Source organism: Meriones unguiculatus, chromosome 3 (genome assembly GCF_030254825.1).
Source record: "Meriones unguiculatus strain TT.TT164.6M chromosome 3, Bangor_MerUng_6.1, whole genome shotgun sequence".
Classification (NCBI taxonomy): Eukaryota; Metazoa; Chordata; class Mammalia; order Rodentia; family Muridae; genus Meriones; species Meriones unguiculatus.
Genome location: NC_083351.1, coordinates 30,107,021 through 30,131,615, shown reverse-complemented (window position 1 = coordinate 30,131,615; position 24,595 = coordinate 30,107,021). Strand labels below are relative to the sequence as shown.

The window sequence follows — 24,595 nt, the reverse complement described above, 5'->3', positions numbered from 1 at the left end:
CTTCCTACCTCAGCCTTCCAAATGCAGGAATTAACATGCATGGGTTGATTGCCGTGTCTTTTTGGAACTGGGGCTGGAAAGATGGGTCTGGAGGACTAGAGCATCTGGTATGGGTGTATGAGGGTATCCTGCACATTCCTGTAATCCCAGCTCCAAGGAGGGTGGAGACAGGATGTTCACTGAGGCTTACAGCCTTCCAGCCTATCGGAAAAACTGGAACTCCGGGTTCAGGGAGACTGTCTTGGAGTAGTAGGTGGCAAATGATAGAGGAAGTCACTGGACATCTTCTTCTGGCCTCAGTGCTTGCACAGATGTGCACTCACAAAACACAAATAAATACCAATCCTAAATAGAGGTGTTGAGCCTCACCTCTACACAGACATCTACACACACAAAACTGTATTACAATGAATGTTTTATTGCCAGGCAGTGGTGGCACGTGCCTATAATCCCAGGACTCTGGAGGCAGAAGCAGGCAGATCTCTGTGAGTTTTTGGAGTCCAGCCTGGTTTACCAAGCAAGTTCCAGGACATCTAGGGCTACACAGAGAAACCCTGTCTTGAAAGCAAAAACAGCATAATATGATAAAAATACTTCTTTCATGGAGCTATTGGCCTTGGGGAGGCAGAGGCAGGCAGATCTCTGTGAGTTCGAAGCCATCCTGGTCTACAAAGTGAGTTCAGGACGGCCAAAGATATACAGAGAAACCCTGTCTCAAAAAACCAAAAATCACTCAATCATTCAATCAATAAATGTTAAAAAAAAAAAAGGTCCCCACACAAACACATATTTGAATAAGTACAATAAGAGATGAACTCCAAAGCAAAACGAGTTGCTCTAAGAATTTGTAAGTTTCAAGTGTCCTCTTCTCACCTCCTACTCCACGGCCCCTTGCATGGCACGTAAGTAAACTTCTCACTATCTGTCAATCCCTTCCCCACCATGACCGATGCTGAGAACATTTTTCTGTGCTTACTAGACATAAATCTTGTTTGGTGGAGTATTATTAAAGGTTTTTTGTTTTGTTTTGTTTTAAATCTTCTTAGGGCTGGAGACACAGCTGAGCAGAATACTGGGGTTTGGTTCCCAGCACACACATGACAGCTCACAGCTGTCTGCAACCAGTTGTCTTGGGGGACCAATGCCCTCTCCTGACATTGCATGCACAGTGTACACAGGCATACATGCAGACAAACAGCAACACACATACAATAGAGACAAAAATATTGGAAAAAAAACATCAATAGATATAGCAAACAAACAATAACTGCATTTTAAGAAAGTTTTTAATGACTGTTTACTCAGCAATTTTGAAGCCTCTTTGTTGATGTCCAGGGTGTTCTGTGAGACTTCTCCAGGTCAATGTGCACCCTCGTATCCATGCTCTGAGTCAGGGCCAATTGGTATTCTTTTAGACTCCAGGGACATCATAGTTCTGGAGTTTGGTCCCCTTGTATGCTGTATGTCTCTTTTAGAGACGTCACATTTATGTATCCATGTTCTGAAGTCTGTGAACATGAAAGAGGTTCAGGGGACTTGGGGGATGCTGTGGCTCCTTCTGACTTATACAGCTCAGTCTCCTGGAGATTTTCAACTGACAATACCAGACCTGTTCCTGAGAAACTGAGAAAGGCCAGGTGTGAGGACAGCAACATACATAGAAGTTCCTGGTACAAGTTTAGGGCTACGGGTCTATGGCACTCATAGGGCTTTAGCATTTTACAGCTGTCAAATCAAAGGAAACAACAAAATAAAGGTTATCTGAAGCCTGTGTTCATGGATTATCCCTGCCTCAAATTGGTAACCCATAGGACTGGAGAGGGGGACAATGGGGGTAGGGACTGGGAGCAGACTCAAAAGCTAAATGTAGGAAAAACAAAACACAAAACAAACAAAAAAACCCTCAAAGCTACGTGTTTTCAAACCAGCCACTCAGAACCAGTAAGGAGCCATGTCAGATGTGCAGATGATAACCATCCTGATGTGTATAACCCACCTGGAGTTTTGTAAAGGTAGTATCTTTTTTAGTATTTCATATGCAGCATTGTCACTGATGATTGCTTCCTAAAAGAAAAAAAAATGTATCTTTAAAAAGCTTTATTGTTTTGTGTTGTTCTTAAACAAAACCCACTCCTTTACCAATAAAGACTAAGGAGACAGATGCTGCTGTGAAAGCCTGCTAGTTCAGAGAGGCAGAGAAAGCACCTAGCTGACCTTCCTCCTCAACCAATGTCACAGAAAGAAAAAGCCCTTTTTCCTTCTCTACGCTGTCTTAAACTCTTCACACTGAATGTCCCTCCTTTCTACTTCCTGTGCAAATCTCTATCTGTCCTCCAGATTTTCTCCCACTCTCTATGGTCTTTCCTATATTCACCCCCTGTCTACTGGTTGCTTGCTCTGCCTTTTGACCTAGGGTTAACTTTATTTAATCCTGCTTACAGAAAGCTCTTGGAAAGCTCTTAAAGGTGTGTGCCAGGGCTGAGCCATATCCAACTAGACATAGGTTTTTCTAGGACACAATCTTGGGATTCACAGTGTGAGCAAATATCCTGCAACAATTTTCTGTGTGAGTATGTGTAAGTATCTACATGTGTTAGAACCCCTGGAACTGAAGTGGATCCTGATGTGGATGCTGGGAAGTAAACCCAGGTACTCTGCAAGAACAACAAATACTCTTAACCACTGAGCAATTGCTCCAGTCCTATTCAATCTTTATATTAATAAGCCACTGGGCAAATATGATCTACAATTTATGGTATATAGACAAATATACTGCCTGCAAACAACATATACTATAAGCAATATAAAGTACAGAGGGGCACAGAATGAAAAGTTGTTTGCCCTCCCCATCAGTGTGTCTCCACAGTTCTTACCTCTCCTTTTCCTCTTTTCTCCATTCTCCCCAATCTCCCATCTCTCATCTCCCTCTATATATATGTATATATACACTGAAATATACATACATATGTATATAGCATGTATATTCTACATATTTATTGCATATATGTGTACATATTGCTGGGGAGAAAACCAAGAGCCACGTGCATATTAGGCAAGCACTTTACCAAATGAGCTATTTCCCCAGCCCAAAATGTGTTTTTGAGGGGGGAGGGAGTGGTGGAGATTGAACCAGGGGCTTGAGTATTCCACACAAGCTTTTTACCACCAACTATTTCCTGGACTTTTTTTTTTTCCTGTTACATTCAGTTATCAGTTCCTGTGTAGAGATCAGAAGACATCTCACGGGAGCTGGTTCTCTCCTTCCACCATGTGCATCCTAGGGATGGAACTCGGTTGTCAGGCCCAGCATCTTTACCCGCTGAGCCACCTTACTGGCCTGTTTCTTGATTTCCTTTTCATATAAGTCATTATTAGTGTACTGAAATACTTGGTTTTCACATGATCCAGCCACTTAACTGTCTTCCTGTCTTGTTCTATTTTAGAGGGATTATAGAGTGGTTATGATTGTCTGCAAGTAAGGTCATATTATCAGCCAACAGTGACAATTTCACTTCTCCCTTTCCTATTTGTAAGCCTCTTGTGTTTGCCAAATTGCCCTGTCAATACTTCTACCACTGTGCTGAACAGAAGTAGTTGGAGCAGAAACGTCTCATCTTGTTTCTGACCTTAAGATGAAAGCTTTCAGCTTTCACTCTTGAGTACCATGTTAGCTATGTTGTCATACATGGCCTTTATCATATTGTGTATGTTCCTCTTATCTTTTTTTGTGAGCTTTATGACTTTACAAATAAAATGTTTTTTCTCAAAAAAAAAAAAAAAGATTAAAGCTGTCCATAGTGGCCCATACCTATAGTCTTAGCACTCAAGAGGTTGAGGCAGGTTGATCAGTGTGAGTTTGAGGTTAACGTGGGCTAGACAGTGTATTCTAGTCCACCCAGGACCTATAGAGTAGGGGGCTTTGTCACAATCCTCCCTCAAATAAACAGAGCTAAGAATGATAATAATAATGCAAAATAAAAACCAACATAAACACCATATTGGTTATTTTTATTTTTTGAGCCAGGGTTTCTCTGTGTAGCCTTGGCTGTTCTGGACTCACTTTGTAGACCAGGCTGGCCTCAAACTCACAGAGATCCACCTGCCTCTGCCTCCTAGAATGCTGGGATTGCAGGCATGTGCAATCAGCCTGTAATTACCACAGCAACTTTTGTAAAGGAGGATGCTTAATTGGGGCTGGCTTACACTTTCAGCAGTTTAGTCCATTGTCATCACAGCGGGAAGCATGGCACTGTGCAGGTAGGCATGGTCCTGGAGAAGGAGCTGAGAGTTCTACATCTTGATCCACAGGAAGCAAGGAGGAGACTGGCTTTGTTTTGTACTGGGCTGTACTTGAGCATTTAAGACCTCAAAGCCCTACCACCACCACAACAAACTTTCTCTAATAAAGCCACACCTCCTCCCATCAGGCCACACTTCCTAATGGTGCTACTCTCTATTGGCCAAGCATTCAAACACATGAGTCTATGGAGGCCAAACCTATTCCAACCACCACAAACACAGCAAGTTTTACAGGGGTTTACTGGTTTCCCTGAACTGGACCACAGTGTAACTTTTGATATAGACCAAGTAATTTATACAAGAAATTCCTAGCAATCCTGAGGGAAATTATATGCTTATCAAGAGGTAAAACATTCCATCTTAGAGGGTTGCTCCTTAAGATTCAGGATGTTCTAAAGGGAGAAGAAGCATGCCATCCCACAGGGAAGTGCTTTAAATTCAGGACTTAAACAACTCAAAAGCTTCAGGATGTCCCTAACGCTGACCTTAATTTCTAAGCTGCCACACTAGTGAAAACTACTAAGAGGCACAATCAGACCAGCTGAACTGCCTGGAGGAGACTGGGCCACCTGTTGAGTTGCCTGCAGGTTGTATGGCGTGCTCCGGGTTTCCCGTGGTGCGGTGGGCTTTTGGTGATGCGCTTGCCTTTGCGTCATTTCTGCTCCTGGAAGTACCCTCTCACCCATACTTCTATAAAGAGCCCTAAGAAACTCATTGGTTCCCCAAGATGGGCTTTGGTGATATCCATTCTTTGGTCTGTTGCTGATTTCATTCTGGGGTTTAACAGGGCCCCAGACCTCAGCATAGCTGAGTCCATGGTGGAAGTACCATTCAGGCCATACAACTCAGCATGGAGACAACACCACCTGCCTAAACAAATCAAAGGCCTGCTCCATCAATGTCCATGTTCTGGGAAAGTCTCTAAATGCACTGACCTTGCTTCTGCAGTTCTCTGTCTGGCTAACTGTTCTTGTTAACTGAAGTGTATCTACCCAGGACATGGTTTTGTGCTTAAAAGCTCATCCCGAGAAAGGCTGGCTGCTACACTGGGATCCAGAACACCCAGTGTAGTCACAGGCTGACTAATAAAGATTTTTTTTTAAGGGGGTATTTTGAGGCAAGGTTTCTCTGTGTAGCCCTGGCTGTCCTGGAACTTACTCTGTAGGCCAGACTGGCCTTGGACTTGGAGGACTTGCCTCCTAGGCTGAGTAGACATTTGTAGACATCTCTCCAGGAACAGTATCACATAAACATTATGTGGAAGAAAAAAAAACATTCAGAGAAAGTAATAATGAAATAGAAATTTTGTTGAGCTGAGAGCTGGGGGACCTAGCTCCTGTCTCTCAGTAACACTGTGACATGCATTACTTGAATTTGGTTTTTGTATCTCAGATGTTACGATAACTGTGTCTAATTTATCAGGGTTGATGAGGAATTTAATCCTATAAACTTAACATACACCCCAACGCATTTAGCTTAGCAACAGGCACATGGCACACAGCACCTGCTGGGCTCTCGTCCTTTTAGCCACTGAGGCGTTGAACCTAAGGAAGGAAGAGATCAGTGATAGACCTGATTTCAAAGCCCTACATCTGGACTGTTGGCAGTGTGGTGAGGCTCATCACTGAGCCTCAGGCTGGGAGACATGAGCACAGCTGCAAGGGAGGCCACAGACATCACATGCGCTCTCTGAGTTTTATTTCCCTTCTAGATAAAACACAGGAGTTGAACTTTGGGGTTGTTTATTCCAAAAATATTGAGATGCCGGTGGTTCAGGCTGTGGAGCTTGGTGTAGTACAATTGTGACCATAGGACATTATCTTTATTTGAAGATAAGATTGTGGCCCTCAAAGGGGTGAGTTGTAGCACATGCTCCATTAAGTATACTTCTATGTAATTATTTACACAGTGAGACAGGGTCTCACTGTGTAACCCTGGCCAGCAATCCCTGAGGAGCCTCCGGTCTCTGCTCACCAGCTCTAGGATCACAGGCACAGTGTAGGCATGATGCCATATCTAGCTTTCACATGCTGGGGTGCTGCAGACTGAGCTTCAGTCCTTAGAGTCACACAGCAAACACTTTACCAACTGCGCTGGCAACCCAGCCTTTTTGTTTATTTTTTATTTTTTGCTTTATTTTGTTTTGTTTTGCTAGGGTCTCACTGTGTAGCCCTGGCTGTCCTAGATCTTCCCAGGCTGTGTAGACCAGGCTGGCTTCAAGCTCACAGATCAGTCTGCTTCTGCCTTCAGAGAGCTGGGATTAAAGATGTGCGCCACCATGCCTGGCTTTTTGTTTGTTTTGTTTTAAGGTAGGGCATTATGCATGTTAGACAGTCACTCTACCAAGTGAGCTGCATCCTCAGCCTAGCCTTGTTTTTTAATTTTTTTTATTATGTTTGGTGTGTGTGTGTGTGTATGTATTGTACTCTATACATTGTTGGCCCAGCCTGTTTTTTAAAAAACATTATATTAATCAGTTAGTGTGTATATGGGGGCCAGAGGACTTGGCTCTCTCCCTCTGACATTTGGATTCCAGGGACTGAACTCAGGTCTTCAGGCTAAGGCCACCCTACCAGTCTAGCCCTCTCAGTTGTTATTGTTTCACTGGGCCAGAGTCTCATGTACCTCAGGAAGGCCTTGAAATCCTTGGGCAGAAGAAGGTAGTCTTGAACTCCAAATCCTCTTGCCTTACCCTTCTCTATGCTGGGATTACAGGTGTGAGCCACTGTGTCCAGCCTCCATGTATTCATTTACACAGTATTCTGTCAGGCTAAAAGAGGGCACCAGAGCAGTGGTTATGAGCCACCATGTGGTTGCTGGGAATTGAACTCAGGACCTTTGGTAGATCAGGCAGTACTCTTAACCTCTGAGCCATCTCTCTAGTCCTCCATGTAGTCTTCTAACTCTGACATGTAAGCCTATCCCATTCATTCCATGTGTGTCTGCCTTTCTGTACTGGAGTGAAGACATATGAAAACACAGACTCTCTTCATATTCCAGCCTAGTTCCTGGAATTAATAATTGATGAATGAGCGAATCTGCAGACAGTTGAAAAAAAAAAAAACTCACTCAGGCACACAAAGAAACTACTGTCAATCATCTGGCAGTTCTGTGTGGATGACCGGAAAACACCTTGTGACCTTTGTGAGAATAAACAAGATGCAGGTCTATGGCAATAGAGCCCTGTAGCCAGATCTGTGCAGAGGTATCTTCCAAGGGAACATCCTGCGGTGATGCACACCAGGGAGGGGAGAAAGCAGCCTCTACCCTGGGTCCATCTGATTCTGCTTATTGGTCCCTCCATCTTCACCAGCCAGCCTCTGGACCTTGACGGAGCCTATACTGTTCTATGCACTTCTCCTTGACTATTTGTCTGTTTGAGGTTGGAACATGCTTGTTTTTCTCTGTCTCAGTTTCTCTCCTTAGTCTTGACTCGTTAGTAGACCAAACTAGCTTCAGATTTGCCGTTCTTTCTTTCCAAACAGGGCGAGAACACTGTGTTGCCAACAGAGTTGTTCAGAAGGGAGACATATCTGGGCAAACATTTAGCATCCATTTATTCTCAAAGCATCCTAGAGGTCTGTAGAGAAATTTTAATTCAGAACATGGCTGCTCTGGCAAGAGATCACATCCAAAGACTTCTAGGTCTGTGTGATCTGGCTGGAATACAAACATGCCTTTAATCCAGGAGACAGAGACAAGCAGATCTGAGTTCAAGGCCAGCCTGGTATAGAGCAAGTTTCAGGTAAAGAAAAGCCTAGGTCCAGGTGCAGTGGCCTTTAATCCCAAACAATGAAGGTAAACAAAGTTTGTAGAAGGGAGTACCTATGTTTGAAAGTGATGTTTAATTCAGTGGCAGAAAAAGTGATGAATCAGAGAAGATTTGGCAGAATAGGACATGAGGAAAGGGAAAGTGGAAAGGGAAGCTACTTAAGGGGCAATGCAGAGAGAGGAGGCAGGCAGTTTTACAGGGACAGTAGTAGAGAGATGGGTTGCAGAGAAAAAACAAAGGTGAAGATGGAACAAGCCAGAGAATGAGCCCAAAGATTAAAAAAAAAAGATTGTTGGAAGGCTGGAGAGATGGCTCAGTGGTTAAGAGCACTGTCTGCTCTTCCAAAGGACCTGGATTCAATTCCTGGCACTCATATGACAGCTTACAACGGCCTGTACCACTGATTCCAAGGATCTGACAGCTTCACACTAATATACATAAAATAAAATAATTGGGAAAAAAGATTGTTGGAGTTAGTTTGAGGCCAAGCAGAACAATTCAGGGGCCAAGAGGGGAGCCAGATTGAATAAATCAGCTGGGAGAGGAGTTTGAGCCAGAACAGCTGAGTTGAACCAGCCAGCCCAGAGTGTGGTAAGAACAAGAAAGCGTGAGCTTACTAAGTAGTAAGCCTCAGAGGCTGAAAAAAATTCCAGGCCTAGGTTGGATTGTTCAGAGGCTAGAAACTTCCAGGACTCGGCCTAGGTTAGTAGACCCAGGCAGCAAGCCTCGGAGACAGTTGAAACAGGCGAGTAAAAGTTCCTTTTACAAACGCCTGTCTGCAGATATGGTCAAGTGTGCGCTATACCCTGCCCACAGGAGTATGAGCTACTCGTGGCCTTAGATATGCTCACATCTGAGCTACAGTTCTTGCCCTCTAGGACTTCACTCTGAGTCACTGATCTAGAGAAGAAAATAAGGCAACGTAGCACGCTAAGAAAGATGCTCAGAGGGATACCCACAGATGGCTTTTGGGTCACGCAGGATAAAAGTGATTTGGAAGCTGACCCAGAGATGAGCAGGACTCACCTGAGGAGCCCCTCTGCCACAGCTCACCTTGTGGCCAGGAGCAGCCTTTGGACAATGAAGCCAAGAGAAGGCAGGGTGAACCAGTGAGCCAGACCTTAGAGTCGGGACCCAAGACAAAGTACACAGCTTACCTCTGCTCTGCGAATCTGGATGCTCCTTATGATGCGCTCCAAGAGGCCTATCTGCTGCATGAGCCGCAGGCAGTTTTCCTGTAACTGCTGGTTTTCTTTATCCAGTAAAACTGCCCTAAACATGGCATAAATCAGAGACATAGAGAGAAAACATTTTCTTCCCTTCCTGTCTGTGCAGGGATCAATCATGGGGCCTGATGTATGCTAAGTATGTGCTTTACCACTGTTACACAACCCCAGCAACTCCAAACGTTCCCCTCCTTCATGACACCCTCTTTAATGCCACAGCGGCTGCCATTTTACTGACAACAGAAGACAGCAGAACAAGACTCAAAGACAGCCAGAAGCCCCCCAAACAGTCTCCAGAACCAGCTGTGCCCAGGACACAGGGAACTCTCCCCTGGAGCTCCACCCATGCCACTGCACCTACTTGCTCTGGATTGCAGAGATTGTGGACTTGTTGCTGCAAATCAGTTCTTCTTGATTTGTGACTTGCTCTAGAAGCTTCCTCTTTTCCAGGAGGAGGATGTCATTTTGGGTCATGATCTGGCCCTGGAATACCTTCTCCTGGGGGTTGGTGCACAGGGAGAAAGGACATATACGCGTCAGAGCTTCAGCCCAGCCAGGCTCAGTGGCCCACACCTGTGATCCCAGCACAGGGTTTCACTGTGTAGCCTTGGCTGTCCTGGAACTCACTCTGTAGGACCAGGCTGATTTCCAGTTCACAGAGATCAGCCTGCCTCTGCATCCCGAGTGCTGGGATTAAAGGCTTGTGCTTAACACCCGCCTTATTGGCAACTCTTGCTTTCTCTTTCTGGTCCCAGAATCTGTTGGCACCTGTTTGCTGGCATCATCCTTATTTATACTAGATGCCCTCCTCTTGGTGGTGTTTCCTTTAAGGAATGCACACATTCACAATTGAAAATAGCCTGGTGCTCAATTTCTGGGAAGAAACAGTGTCTTCCCTGTTCCCTGTTAATTCCAGCAGGTAATAAACCCCTAGCAAGTGCAACAGAATTCTATGCTCTGCACTGAAATCTTCCCCTTGGATATGTTTCCATTTGCCTTGTAGAACAGAGACTTGCTATATATCCTAGGGTGATATTTTTGCCTTAGCCTCTTGAGTGCTGGCAATACAGTGATGTGTCACTGTGCTCTGCTCAATGCGTTCTCTCTTAATTTATTTTGAACAATTGTTTATTCATGTACAGGTGCGTGAAAAATATTTTTTATTTTATGTATATATGTGTTTTGCCTGTGTGTGTGTGTGTGTGTGTGTGTGTGTGTGTGTGTACCACATGCATGACTGGTGCCTGATGAAGCCAAGAGGAGGGTGTCAAATCACCTAGAACTGGAATAAAGGATGATTATGAACTACCACGAGGGTCCCAGGAACCAAACCTAGGTCTTCTGTAAAAGCTACAAGTGCTCTTAACCCCTGACCCCCAAGACTGATATTTTCGTTTGAAGGTGAGACAATTATAAATCAACATTATGGGATATGTTCCATGTCCTATTTGAGTTGGCAACCATAAAAGTCCTGCAGGTCCTTCCAAGACTCGTCACATTCAGGCTGGTGGGGCTGGCTCATTGGTAAAGTGCTTGCCATGTAAGCACGAGGCCCTGCGTTTCATTCCCCAGAACCCACCTAGAAATGCTGGGCATGGGTGTGAGGGCTTGTAATCCCAGCACTGGGTATGAAGAGGCATGGATCCCTGGGTGCTTGCTGGCCGGCCAGTTTAGTTTCACTGTTGGGTACCAGGCCAATGAGAGAAAGGAAGCACAGAATGCTCTGGGTGATGACCCTTGACCTCCATATGCACCTGCACACACACACACACACACACACACACACACACACACACACACACACACAGTGTGCAAGCACATACATATTTAAAAAAAAAGAATATGTCACACAGTGTCACACAGAAGATGGAAGGTGGCAGCAAAAATGGAAGCTCTGGTTGAGAGAGGCGCTGGAAATGAGAAGACGCCCTGGCGTTCTTAAACTGGTGTCACTGCACCCTATTTTAGGTTTTTCTTACCATTTCAATTTTCTGTTGCAGTTTCCCAGTTTCATCTTCGAGTTCTTTAATCCTCTTATTCCGTTTTTCTAACTCATGAGTTAGACGGTCCTTGACCTTTTGAAGCTTGGCTCTGTGGCCGTGGTGTTTGTCTTTGTAGTTTCTATAAAAGCAAAATTCAGGATAAGCATGCCAGAACACAACTAGGGCCTATTTGCCTCCTTTGGGATATGACCCATGGACCTTTAATGTGGTTGCCTCACATCATCTTCACCTCATGAGGGATGAATCTAGAACAACCCTGTCTCTTTAGCCAGCCCCACAAACTCAAGCCTCTGGCTTACCTCTGTTTGAGCTGACGACAGCTTTAGTGTCTGAATTTAATTTAAACTCCTGGACTTTGAATCTCTGATGGAGGGATTCTGAATACTGCCCCACTAATGAGAATTATTACTTACATTTTTCTGGTTCCTGGCTATACTATTTCACTGTGAGACAGGGTCTCATTATGTAGCCCTGGCTGACCTGGAGCTTTCTATGTAGACCAGGCTGACCTTGAACTCACAGAGATCCACCTGGCTCTGCCTTCCTCCCAAGTGCTGAACCTAAAGGCACATGCTGCTGTACCCGGCCTATCCTCTTCCCATTTTTTAAAATTATTATTTACCCACACCTGTAGGTGGAGGTTGTAGGACAAGTTATAGAAGTTGGATCTCTCCTACCATGTGGGTTTCAGGGACTGAACTCAGGCTGTAAGGTTTTGTGGAAAATAGCATCACCAGCTGAGCCTTCTGGCTGGCCCCTAATTTTTATCATTACAGTCCACGGGGTTTGGCTGAGCAAGAGTTCTCTTGTAAAATAGCTAACTTGGTTTTCTGTGTAACTAGATTTTTCTAGCTTTCTTCGTGCCTACATGAGTCCATGCACATTTTGGTTAACAGACTTTAAGGAGGAAAACAGTGTTCCCTAAGAGAAATTGGCATGCACTTGCTTTCGTCTCTTCCTGCTCGTTGACTGAAATGTGACTGTTGCAGTGAACATGATGTGGAGAGGGTCCACAGTTAACAGCTACAAGACGCAAAGCCAGGTGGTGGTGCACGAGAGGCAGGTGGATCTGTGTTCGAGGACAGCCTGGACGACAGAGCGAGTTCCAGGATGGCCAGGGCTACACAGGGAAACCCTGTCTACAACAACAACATAAAACCAAACCCCCCAAAATCCAAACAAACAAAACCCCTCAAACAAAAAAACCAAATAAAAACAAAGAAAACGAGCAACAAAACAAAACAGGACTACAGGATGCTGGATACAATACTACAGGATGGCAAAATAGTAGAACCCAGGCTCCTGATGCAGTGAACCTCTGTGCCAGTCATGGACTGCTTATGTTTGCACTGTCAGATAAGAAAACACTCCATATACTGCATGGCCCCTTTTCAGTGTTTTGAGGCAGAGTTCCAGTACATTGCTTAGACTGGCCTGGAACTAACTTTTTATATCTTCTGCTTCGTGTGTGTGTTCATGTGTGAGTGTAGGTGTGCATAAATGCATGGGTAAGTATGGAGGCCAAAGGTCAATGTCTGAGGGTTGCCCTCTGCCTTCTATTTGACACTGAGCCTGAAGCTCACTAGGCTGAGTGACCCCAGGGAGTTCCAGGGATCTTGCCTGTCTTCCTCTCTCCCTCAGGACTGGGGTCACGGGCTTGTTACATGTTTTTTGGGGACCTAAACTCAGGTCCTCATGCAACTTTACCTGCTGAGCTGGCTGCTGGCCTCTGAAGCCATTCATACTCAGGTTCTCCCGTGCAGTCCCTAACTAATAGTGCTCACTACAGAGAGCCACCGTCACACGCCCATTGCAGTCTGTGTCCCTCGCACAGCTCCTACTATGTAGTATATGAAGAGTAAAAATCCCTTTCAGTTCCTAAGAAGGAGATTCCCTCCCACAACAATCTCCTTTCCTTTTGCACCGAGGATGCACATTGGAAGCCGTTCCTGTGTGGCAGTGGCCTCAGAGCACCTGAGACAGAGCGTCTCTCAGTGTATGCTAGCCTTTCCAGCTCCCCTGGCTGTCCACAGTGGTGCTAATGAATGTTTGGTTTTGTGACAGTGTCTCACAATGTGGCCCAGACTGGCTTTGAACTCCTGATTCTTCTGCCTTCAGTTCCTGAGTGCTGAGATTATAGTGTGCCACCACATTCAATAAACTCATGATAGTTTTTTTTTCTAAAATATTGTGTCTCACATAATCCAGGGTAGCCTTGACCTTGGCTACATATCTGAAGCTGACCTTGAACTTCTTCTCCTCCTGCCTCAACCAACCAATAGCTAATGTTACATGTCTGTGACAACATGACCACTGATGTTTTAACATTGTCTAACACACAACACATACTCTTAGAAATTCTTCTACTTATCCTGGCTATTAAAACCCAATCTTGGGCTGGAGAGTTGGCTGAGAAGTTAAGGGCACTTTTTCTTGCAGAGGACCCAGGTTCAATTCCCAACACCCACATGACAGCTCACAACCATCTATAACTCCAGTCCCAGGGGATCCCATGTCCTCTTCAGAGCTCCAAGGACACCAGACATGCATGTTGTACACCTACATATATGCAAATAAAACACACATACACATAAAATGACAAAATAAAAAATAATTAATTGCCAGGCGTGATGGCACGCACTTTTAATCGGAGCACTCAGGGAGGCAGAGGCAGGAAAATCTCTGTGAGTTCGAGGCCAGCCTGGTTCAGGATAGCCAAGGTATAGAGGGGAAACCCTGTCTAAAAAAAAGAAGAAGAAAAAAATTAATTAAAACCCCCAAGTCAGGCAGGTGTGGTGGCACACGCCTTTAATCCCAGAGCTCAGGAGACGGGAAGGGAGATCTCTATGAGTTTGAGGCCAGTCTGGACTACAAAGCAAGTCTAGGACAGCCAGGGCTCTTATACAAAGAAACCCTGTCTCCAAAAACCAAAAACCAAAAAAAAAAAAAAAAAAAAAAAGCCAAACACACAAACCACCACCACCACCACAAAAAACCTAAAACCCCAAACCCCAATCATTAGCTTTCCTACCAAAGAGCTGCTGTATTGCCATTTAGATTAAAACTAAATTGTTTTGAAAGGGATAAATTTTAGAGAAATTGGGAAAATAGCCGATTCCCAATATGTTTGGTATTGTCACATTGTTTTCTGTCTGGTTTGTAAAATTATGTATAAGTGTGTATCAGTGTGTGGGTTTGTGTGCACATGGTGCCGGACAGCCAGGGAGAACCCAGAGGCTTCCCCGGCCAGTGCTGTCTGGCTTAAGTACTGGTTAAGCCTAAGGCTCTAGGTCAGCTTGCCCAGGGCATGTGGGGCTTTTCTGGCCTTCTGAATTCATTAAGCACCAGCCTTACAAGGTAGCACAACACTCCAGGGTCCAAGTAAAACCAGATGGCCTGTTACTTGGGCCTCAGGAAAGTGGGGGATTTGTTCCCAGTTGAGAAAATACGTAAATACAAGATTTATCAGTAAAGATCAGGATTGAAGTCAGGGAGACAAAAACCACAGTGAACCTTGTGCTTTGACATTTCCTGCCATTGTCCTTTACAGATCTGTGCTCTTCAACTCTGGATACGTGTTAGAACCAGATGGTGATGCTCTGGGGAAACACTCTTATTTTTTTTTTTCATAGATTTTGATTAAATTCATGTATGTAAGGACCATGGCGCATGCAACTGGGGTTGGATTCATTTTTCTAAAGGTCACGCATAAATGACAGCCTCACAGCCATAGTGTGCTCTCTCTCTCTTGCTCTCTCTCTCTCTCAAAATACAATGTAAATAATGGAATATGTTGAGTGACAAAAGCCAGGGACAAAAAGAACAACATGCAGAATGAATCTATTTAGAAATTCTGGAAAACGCAGACATCACGACAGCGGCTGTCTGAGGACTAGAGGGACAGAGGGGTCAGAGCTGCAGACTGAACTGTCGTCAGGCGGGAGAGCACTGGGGACATGGTCTGCATCTTGCCTGAGGTGGGAGTTGCGTGTAAATACACGCTCGTCGAAATGCACTGAATTGGACAATAGTTTTCTGGTCATGTATTTGGTACACATCAAAAGCAAGAATGCTGGAGGAAACTTTCATCCGGGTCCCTCCCTCTACAAAGGGGATGTGGACAAACAGCAGCTCCTCCATCATGATGGCAGCAGTGGCGGGAGGCTCCCAAAGGGAATCAGGCCTGTGGTGGGATGACTGATCCCAGCAGGTCTAGAGGCAGCATAAACTTTGCTGCCTCTGCGTTGGCTCTTTGTGCTCCTTGGCGCCAATTGCTGGTCAGGGCATGAAACACAGTGAGTAAAGCAGTGTGGTTTCGTAATCACTGATTCAGAGTTCCACGCAGCTTGTTACCGAGTGTCGCCAGAGTGAGAAAGAGACTTACTTTCTGGCCTCAGGGAGGTGGCGCAGGAAGGCTCTGCTAGGGAGGCGGGTGACACTGCAGTGATCAGTTGGGCCTTTTGGGTTCCCTGGCTCTCAGGCATCCAGTGCACATCACTGCCCAGGCCGAGGAAAGGAAGTAAGGGGGGTACTGGAGAGACAGCTCAACGGTTAGGTGCGCTTGTTGCTCCTTCAGGGGGTACCCGTTCAGTACCCAGCCCCCACTTGGCGGCTCACCACCACCTGTAACTCCCATTCCAGGGGATCTGGCGCCCTCTTCTGGTCTTCAGGGGCTCTTTCATGCATGTGCGGCACATAAATGCCACACACATATACATAAGTTAAAAACAAGTAAGTAAATATTAGAGAACACAGGGGAAAACCCTTGAAGACAGTGAGAGGGTATATTTGGGGAAAGCACGATTTATACAGGCGGAGAGCATCGTGATTGCCCAAGTCCCTCTTCTTGGGAAGGAACTGGGCCCCGCATCTTCCTTAGAACAGTGTGTAGCTGGGACTGGGACATCACGGTGGTAGCCCCGTCAGTGAGATTGCCCTGGTGGCTGCTGGCGGGGCAGCTCTCTGTGTCCTGTTTGTCTGCGGGGAGCTTGCTTAGTTTACCTCACGTGCTCACCAAGTTGCTCCAGAAACTGCGCGTGCTCTTGCCATAGAGCTTCCTTCTCCTGCTGTAACCTAGACAGCCTCTCTGACAGTTCCTGGTTGCTCTTGACATACTGAAAAACATGGGGGAGGGGGGAAGACTAGTCTGTGTCTTTGCAGACAAGTCCTCACGTAAAATCCTAATGGCAGGATTTGATGAGCCTTGGGGCAGCTGAACACGGGGAAGGGGGAGGGGGGCTTTCGGGGAGATGCTGGAAATCCGCTCACTCCTATGGCAGGGAGACAGGAGCTCCTGGCTCAGGCCCTTCCCAACCTCAGCCTATGTGTCCCTTTGTCTGGCTGCTCATTTCTACCCTTTAACAAATCAACAGAAGCATAGCATTCCCCTGTGTGAGTGGGATTTCCAGCCTTGCATAAGACCACACGTGGTGGCACTTCTAATCCTAACAATTGGTCAAGGGCGTTTTCAGCTACATGAGCGTGTGAGGCCACCTGGTATTGCCTGAGACCCTGAAAAAGAAATAATTCCGGAGGCCCAGCCTTGCCACTGGGGTCTGAAGTCTTGAGGACTGAACTCTAATCCATGAGGTCTGATAAAATAGTCACCAGGTCTATTGTATCAGAGTTGAATTGAATTAGAAGTACCTAGCCTCTGGTCACTCAAAAGGCATCACTGGCTTGCTGGTGGGCAGAAAGCCACACATCTCCGGGGACATGAGACTCCTGTGCTCACCAGTGTGATATGAGAGGAGAGGAGGCACTTTGCTTTTTAATAAAATGAGTGCATTAAAAAAAACACCTCTTGATCTTGGCCCATAAGGTTGTTTGGATTTACAAGGGGTTGTGGAGACTAGAAACTCAAAAGTGGGAATCTGAGCTGGTTAGTGTTGAGGCCTGATCTTTGACATAGCTGTAGCCATGTTTGTATTCTCCTTCCATTTTGTTTATAAGGTGAAATTAAGTTCAAAATCATAAACTTTTCAACTCTGCTTCCTGGAAGCGGTTGTTCATAGCTGGTATTAGCAGACCCTGCCAAAGTGTCAAGCTGACCTTGTATTTTACTATGATTCAATAGTGTCATAACTCATGCTTTATTATTCATTTGGCTACACTCTGGTTGCACACTTCTTATCTACACACCTGGCTACACTTTGGATGTGCTCTAGAGGACCCTAAGCACTGCCTCACTTACCTCACTTAGGACCAATCGGCTTAAAGGTTAGCTGATAACGCTTTGTCTAGCTAGCCAACAATGTAACATTGCTTTGTACCGTTAGCCAAAATGTGTTACTGCCCTGCTCCCACCCGTCTTCTGTGCTCGGTCTTCCTATAAAAGACTGCCCTAAGAACAGGTCAATGTCACAGTTAGGCTCCTGAGTTCCTTTCTGTGTCCCTGGTCATGATCAGTCTTGGAGTGAGTGGAGCATTCAATAAACCGTCCATATCTGACTGAGACTGGTGTCTGAGTGGTTTGTGTGGCTATTCTTGGACTATAACAGTTAGATTGCAATGTTCAGGCTATCTATACCTTACCCAGAATCCTCGAGATAAGAAGCATTCAGGTTTTGGGGATATTGGCAAATTACTTTGGGAATGAGACCCAAGGCCAGAGATAAAATTCATTTATGTTACATATATACCTTATTCACACAAGCTGAAATTATCATATTTTTGTGCACCTGCATTTTGATGACCTGTCACATGAGGTCAGGGGTGGCGCTGGCCACATGTGGTGTCAGGCCAGACTGATTCTTTCGGTGTTACTCATCAAGGCCTAGAGCTCCCCCAGCTAAAATCAATCTTCCTACTTCAGTCTTTACCAAGTAGCTGGGACTACAGGCATGTGACACCACAGTGGGCTTCAAAAATTTCAAATTTGGGGGCATTTTAGATTTCCAAGTTTTGGATTAGGGATTTGTTGTTGTTGTTGGTTGTTGTTTTTCAAGGCAGGGGTTTCTCTGTGTAGCCCTGCTTGTCCTGGAACTCACTCTGTAGACCAGGTTGGCCTTGAACTCAGAGATCCACCTGCCTCTGCTTCCGAGTGCTGGGATTACAGGCGTGTGCCGTTACCGCCCAGTGGATTAGATATTCTTAACTTGCGGTCTGAGCTCATTGTTACTAAGCACCCATGACAAAAGACTTGACTACATTATCAGCTAACAGTTGCCTGTAGGGAAGCGCTTTGGAAGACCATACTCGTCCCCCTAGATCCTCCTAGACCTCAACCTTCCCAATGCTGAGACCCTTTAATCTAGTTCCTCATGTTGTGGTGACCCCCCCCCCCCACACAATTATTTTCCTTGCTACTTCGTAACTATAATTTTGCCACTGTTATGAATCAGAATGCTAACATATGATATGTGACCCCTGTGAAAGGGTCATTTGACCCCAAGGGGGTTGTGAGCCACAGGTTGAGAAGCACTTGCCCTAGTGGCTCATGTCAAAGCCTTGGTGGCCCACTGATGGGCTTTGGGGAAACTGACCAGATCCTGAGGTTTCTGAACTAAATAGTAAATAATAATGGATTGATTAACTCCTTGCTGGATTCATCAGTGTAGGGCCTAGTTAGAGGAAGTGATCACCTGGGTATGGCCTGGAAAGTGTTCAGGCCCCTCCCCCTTCCTCTCTCTGCTTCTTGACTGCCATCAGGTGACAGTTGCTCCTCCAGGCATTTTCCCACTGTGACTCTCTGCCTCAGGCCACAGACAGAGGCCTTTGACACCAAGGAGAAATAAACCTTTCCTCCCATATGGCTCATTCTCAAGTCTTCAGCCTCAGAGACAAAAAACAAAACAATGCTCAACCGTGCATCTATCCACTAGGGATGTGCTTATCAGTAGTGCCGTGATCGAACTGACAACTCCATGTCTGCAAGGTGAGCCAGACACCGCTGATCAGGTCAGTGAACTTCCAAGGAGAGCATTTCCAACCTAGGAGTCTAATTACCAGACCACAGTAGAGTTGGAGGGCCACAGGGGTTTGATGAGTATCTTAAGATCACCTCTCTTGTAGCTAGAAGGCCAGCGTAACACAAAACCAAACTTCCTCAAACAGATGGCAGATTTCCAGCACACACTGATTTCACTGTCTTGTCGTCTTCTGTGAAGGGCTTGGGGAAGAATGATGTCTTGACAGGACCACGGAGCCCCACGGCAGTGTAAAGCAGCCCGGCCCTGCTGTCCGAACAGTTTGAAGTTCTTGCTTTGAGGTCTGCATGGATTGCATCTTACTTAGGCAGGTACCTTGGGAGAAGATGCCTGTTGCCATAGATGCAGTTCTTTTGGCAGAAGGCTTGCCTAGCATGCATGGGGACCTGGGTTTGATCCCCGGCATGCCACAGACCAGGCATGGTGTCACACACCAGTCATGTAAGCACTTGGGAGGCAGAGGCGGGAAGATCAGAAGTTCAAGGTCATCTCAGCTACACAGTGAATTCAAGATCAGCTTGTAGGCCAGGGCTACACAGAGAAACCTTGTCTCAAAACCAAAACGAAATGAAAAAAGATGGCGTTGTCCTTAAAAGCCACCTGTATATCACGGTCGCATCTTTTCTTATTGTCTCCACTCATAACGTGGAGTTAGTTCCTAGCACACTTCAGGGAAAAGAGGCTGAATATAGGTTTTGACTTATAAAGGAGAGCAGGAATACGGGCAGGATTTGGCATCTTACAATGCCAGAAGCTTCAGGCACATGTGGAGGAATGAATGGATTTCTAGGAGGCTAAGGTTGGGAGGAAGGACTACAATACTGAACAGACCAAAGTTACCACTAGGGATGTGCTTATCAGAGTCAGAATTCAAATTAGTGATTTCTCTCTCTCTCTCTCTCTCTCTCTCTCTCTCTCTCTCTGTGTGTGTGTGTGTGTGTGTGTGTGTGTGTTTATGCACATTTATGCAGAGGCCAGAAGAGGGTGCTGAATCCCCTGACGCTGGAGTTACTTGTGGGATGTGAGCTGCCAGATGTGGGTGCTAGGAGCTGAACTCTGGTCCTCTGTAAAAGCAACAGGTGCTCTTATCCACTGAACCATCTCTTCAGCTCTGGGATTTGAAATGTTAATGGGAACCTCTAAGAGTGACTTTAAATAGTTAGGTCGGCTGACTGAAACTTGGACTCAACAGCCACCTATATTAAGTGGCAGTAAGATGTCTTACTTAGGGCTGGAGAGATGGTTCAGAGGTTAAGAGCACTGTCTGCTCTTCCAGGGGTCCTGAGTTCAATTCCCAGCAACCATATGGTGGCTCATAACCATCTGTAATGTGATCTGATGCCCTCCTTCTGGCATGCAGCTGTATATGCAGATAGAGCACTCACACACATAAATAGTTCTTTTTTTTTTTTAAAAAAAAAGATGTGTTATTTAGCACAAGAAAGAGGAAGAAAACAAAAAACTGATATAGATAGGAATTTTAGAGTAGTCAGTCATGGGTGACAGTTGGTGGTCCCAAAGGAGGATGGGAATTGTCTCCAACCACGTGGCTCCCTGATTTTAGTGGGGTTCAGAGTACTACAGAGGACCAGAGAACAGGTGGCAGGATTTAAGCCCTCGGTGTGGGTGTATGTTATTACAGCTCATAGGCAACAGGGACAATCAAATAGATTGATGTATAGCAAACAATCTGGGCTCTTGGTTCACTGTAATGCAAATTTTGGTTTCTTTGCAAACTCAGTTATGTTATGTAAATAACATAACTTTTGTTTTAATCCCAAGTGTGGGATTTTAGTTTGGGTTATAGTTTGTCCACAGCTGATAACTGTCTGGTGCAGGGTGTGGCCTTTGCCAGTCTGCCTTGTGAGGGAAGGAGGGGGGCGTGACCTAGGACTCTGAGGGATATAAATATGGGAGCTCAGACAGAGAAAGGTGGCATGTGGTGTATAGCAGTTTGGAGTGATCAGAGATGGCAGCTTGAACAGACAGACAGACAGACAGACACCTTTCAACACAGTGCAGGGGCTTGGAGGAGACTGCCTGCTGCGTCTGTTGTCAACAGAGATTGCTATAGCCCCAGGGGAACCCATCAACCCTCAACAACTGGGAGAAGTAAAGGGTTCAGTGTCCCCTCTCCACTAACCTTCCCTCTCCTACCTAGGGTTGGGGGGTTAGGAGGGAGAGCCTTTAAGGAACCCCAAATAAAGTAGAGCTTAAAAACGAGCGCTACAGGTCACAGTGACTGATAAACAAGTAATCTGAATCTTTTTGATAGCAGCATGTTTTGAAACAGGATATTTTATTTGTAGCCCAGGATGACCCGCCTCCATTTCTTCCCCTTTAAAGGGGGGCAGAGTAGGCAGAAATCGAATGTTTCTCTTGCCCTGGGTCACTTAGGTTCTGACAAAGCTCCATCACTTCAGGTTCTAGTTAAACAGTTTCCTTACTAAGAAGCTCTGAAGGTCCCCATCCCCCACCCCTCCAACAGCCCCCCTGCCAGGAGCCCAGGGAGAGATTCTTCAAATATTCACACACGGAACCTGGCTGAAACCCACAAAAGTGTGGGGCCTCAAAACTGTCGAGTCCGCTGGAGTTCTTATCTCTCAGAATTTTCTGTCCACACTGAGCCTTCAACAGTTATCAGCTTCAGCACAGGATTTCCTGCCTGGTTCTCACCGGAGCGTCTTGGTGTTGGTCTCTCCAACCTCACGGGGCAGCAGTGACCCCGTGGCCTCGCTTCTCTGATAGATCAAAAAGTATGGTTAAAATTTTTTTCAGCTTGCTCACTTTTTCTTTATTTGTGGTTAGTATGAAGAAGGGATAACTTCCAAGTTTCTTTTGTACAAAACCCTGGGCCAGAAACTCCCCAAAAATTCCATGAGGTTAGGGATTGGAGAGCTTGTGGGCTGGTGAGCATGTGGAGGTGCAGGATGGATACATCAGCTCTGGTCTCGTCCCACATTCCTGGGCAGCTCTTCCTTCTGGGTATTTCCGAGTTGTGACCTTTTCTAATGGGCTAGTAACCAAGTAAACCTTTCCTGAGGCAGTCTGCTTTTATGTATGTGTAGGTACATCTCTGTGTGTGTGGCCAGAAGAGGGCGTCACATCCCCTGCGGCCAGAGTTGCAGGCAGTTGTGAAGCTGCCTGGTATGGGTGTTGGGGATCCAGCTCTGCTCCTCTGGAAGAACAGCAAATGCTCTTATCCTGCTAAGCTGTTTCTCCAGCCCCTCTGGAGCCATTCTAACACATGACCAAACCTGATGGTCTATCACAGCCGCTTTAGATTCATAGCTCATCTTCAGGGGCAAAGGAGAAAACCTAGACTGATAACTGGCGTGAATTCTGATGGCAGAGTTACAGCACCACAAATGGGGTGGTCCTGCAGGACAAACCCTCACCTTGGGGTCTGATGCTGTCTCCAGGAAGATAGTGTCCCTGGGGTTAAAAGTTGTACACCCTGTTGGTAATCACATAGAGTTGCTTGGTGTGTGTGGGAAAACCAAACAACAACAAACAAGAACAACAGTAAGAGCCCTGTTCATCTGCCTCAGAAGTGAAGTACTGGAAGGCATGTTGCTCATCAAGAAAGCAGGTTTGCTTTCCCCTGTTAGTGTTTCCTCGAACACTGTCAGAGGCACGGGGAGACAGCAGACGAGTCCCTGCGATCTCTGGCTCCTCTGGATTTATTGGAAACACAGCACGTCCTTCTGATCTCTCATCCAGCGGCTTTGCAAGCGTTTTTTCCTCATGTACTAAATACCTTCTTGTTTGTTTTGGGGCTTAGGGCACAGAACTCCAAAACCAATGAACCACTGACGTACCATTATGTGTTGGCTATTTTTATGTCAACTTGACACAAGCTAGAGTCATTTGAAAGGAGGGAGCCTCATTCTCTCATCTTTCTGGAGAAAATGTCTCCATAAGATCCAGCTGTAGGGCATCTTCTTTCCTTCCTTTCTTTTTCTTCTTCTTCTTTTTATTTATTTATTTATTTATTTTTGTAGACCAGGCTGGCCTCTAACTCAGAGATCTACCTGCTTCTGCCTCCCAAGTGCTGGGATTAAAGGTGTATGTGAGCACCATCCCAGGCTACAAGGCATTTTCTTAATTAGTGCTGATGGGGGAGTGCTGACACTATCTAGCCCATTGTGGGTGGTGCCATTTTTGGGCTGGTGATCCTGGATTCTATAAGAAAAAGCAGACTGAGCGCCGGGCATGGTGGCACACACCTGTAATTCCAGAACTCTGGGAGACAGAGGCAGGTGGATCTCTGTGAGTTCAAGGCCAGACTGGTGTACAAAGCGAGTTCAGGATAGCCAAGGCTACACAGAGAAACCCCCGTCTCAGGGGGAGGGGGGAAAGAAACAAAGGAAGAAAAAAAAAAAAAAACTAAAAAAGTAGGCTGAGCAAGCCATAATGAGCAAGCCAGTAAGCATCATTCCTCCATGGCCTCTGCATCAGCTCCTGCCTCCGGGGTCCAGGCCTGCTTGAGTTCCTGCCCTGACTCCCTTCAGTGATGGACTATGATTCGGAAGTGTAAAACTAGTTCAGTGGACCAGGCTGGCCTCAAATGCACAGAGATCCCCTGCCTGCTTCCCCAGGATTGGGATTAAAGGTGTGCACCACACCACCTGGCCTCCACCTTGCTTTTGGTCATGGCATTTCACCACAGAAATAGTAACCCTATCTAGATGATCTCCTGTGTCCTTCCTCCCTGTGTTTTTATTCTGAGAAACTACAGAAATTACATGGAAGCAGCTCGGAAGAGCTATCTCTTGTAAAAGAAATTTACACCCATACAGGAAATGCAGTCAGCAAGTTTCTATGTCAGGAAGAGGGCTTTATTTGTGTGTGTGTGTGTGTGTGTGTGTGTCTGTGTGTGTAAATATGAGCATGTGTGCACCCCAGCCTTCATGTAGATGTCAGAGGATAGCACCTGATGTCTCTTGCCTTTTCATCTTTCTGACAGGGTCCTTTTTGTTTTCTACACTGTGTTCACCATCATGCCCGGGCCTTGAACTTCCACGGACTGTCCAGTCTCTGCCTCCAATTTCCCAACAGGAACACTGGGATTACAGACACTCACACTGTGCGTTCGGCTTTTACACGGGTCCCGGGTATTCAAGCTCAGGTGTCCACACTTGCATGGCACGTGCTACTACCCACGGGGTGATGTCCTCGGCCCACACCACTGTCATTATTGGAGAGACTTGATCTGCGCCTGAGACAACCCCTCTCTCACCCTACAATTCCTCCCTACACCCTCCTGTATCTTGTCTCTACGGTGCTCCAGGGGTCCCAAGGCCCTTTCTAGATAGCCCAGGATGCTGTACAAACTTTGGATATCTGACCTGTTTTAAGTCTCAT

The 24,595-nt window shown here is 45.9% G+C and overlaps 1 protein-coding gene across 8 annotated transcripts in view; it reads right to left on the bottom strand.

Moving 5' to 3' along the window:
• Positions 1-1,268: 1,268 nt before the first annotated feature.
• The window catches only part of Ccdc30 (coiled-coil domain containing 30), an 81,319-nt gene continuing 57,992 nt past the window's right edge, over positions 1,269-24,595 (bottom strand). For all 8 annotated transcript variants that reach the window (XM_060379696.1, XM_060379698.1, XM_021635033.2 and 5 more), the window contains 6 exons: positions 16,302-16,414; positions 11,277-11,418; positions 9,659-9,795; positions 9,229-9,343; positions 1,997-2,064; positions 1,269-1,623 (listed from right to left, as the gene is read on the bottom strand). In XM_060379696.1, the coding sequence (XP_060235679.1) occupies positions 1,428-1,623; positions 1,997-2,064; positions 9,229-9,343; positions 9,659-9,795; positions 11,277-11,418; positions 16,302-16,414 (771 nt within the window). In that variant the 3' untranslated portion in view covers positions 1,269-1,427. The remainder of the gene's footprint in view (positions 1,624-1,996; positions 2,065-9,228; positions 9,344-9,658; positions 9,796-11,276; positions 11,419-16,301; positions 16,415-24,595) is intronic.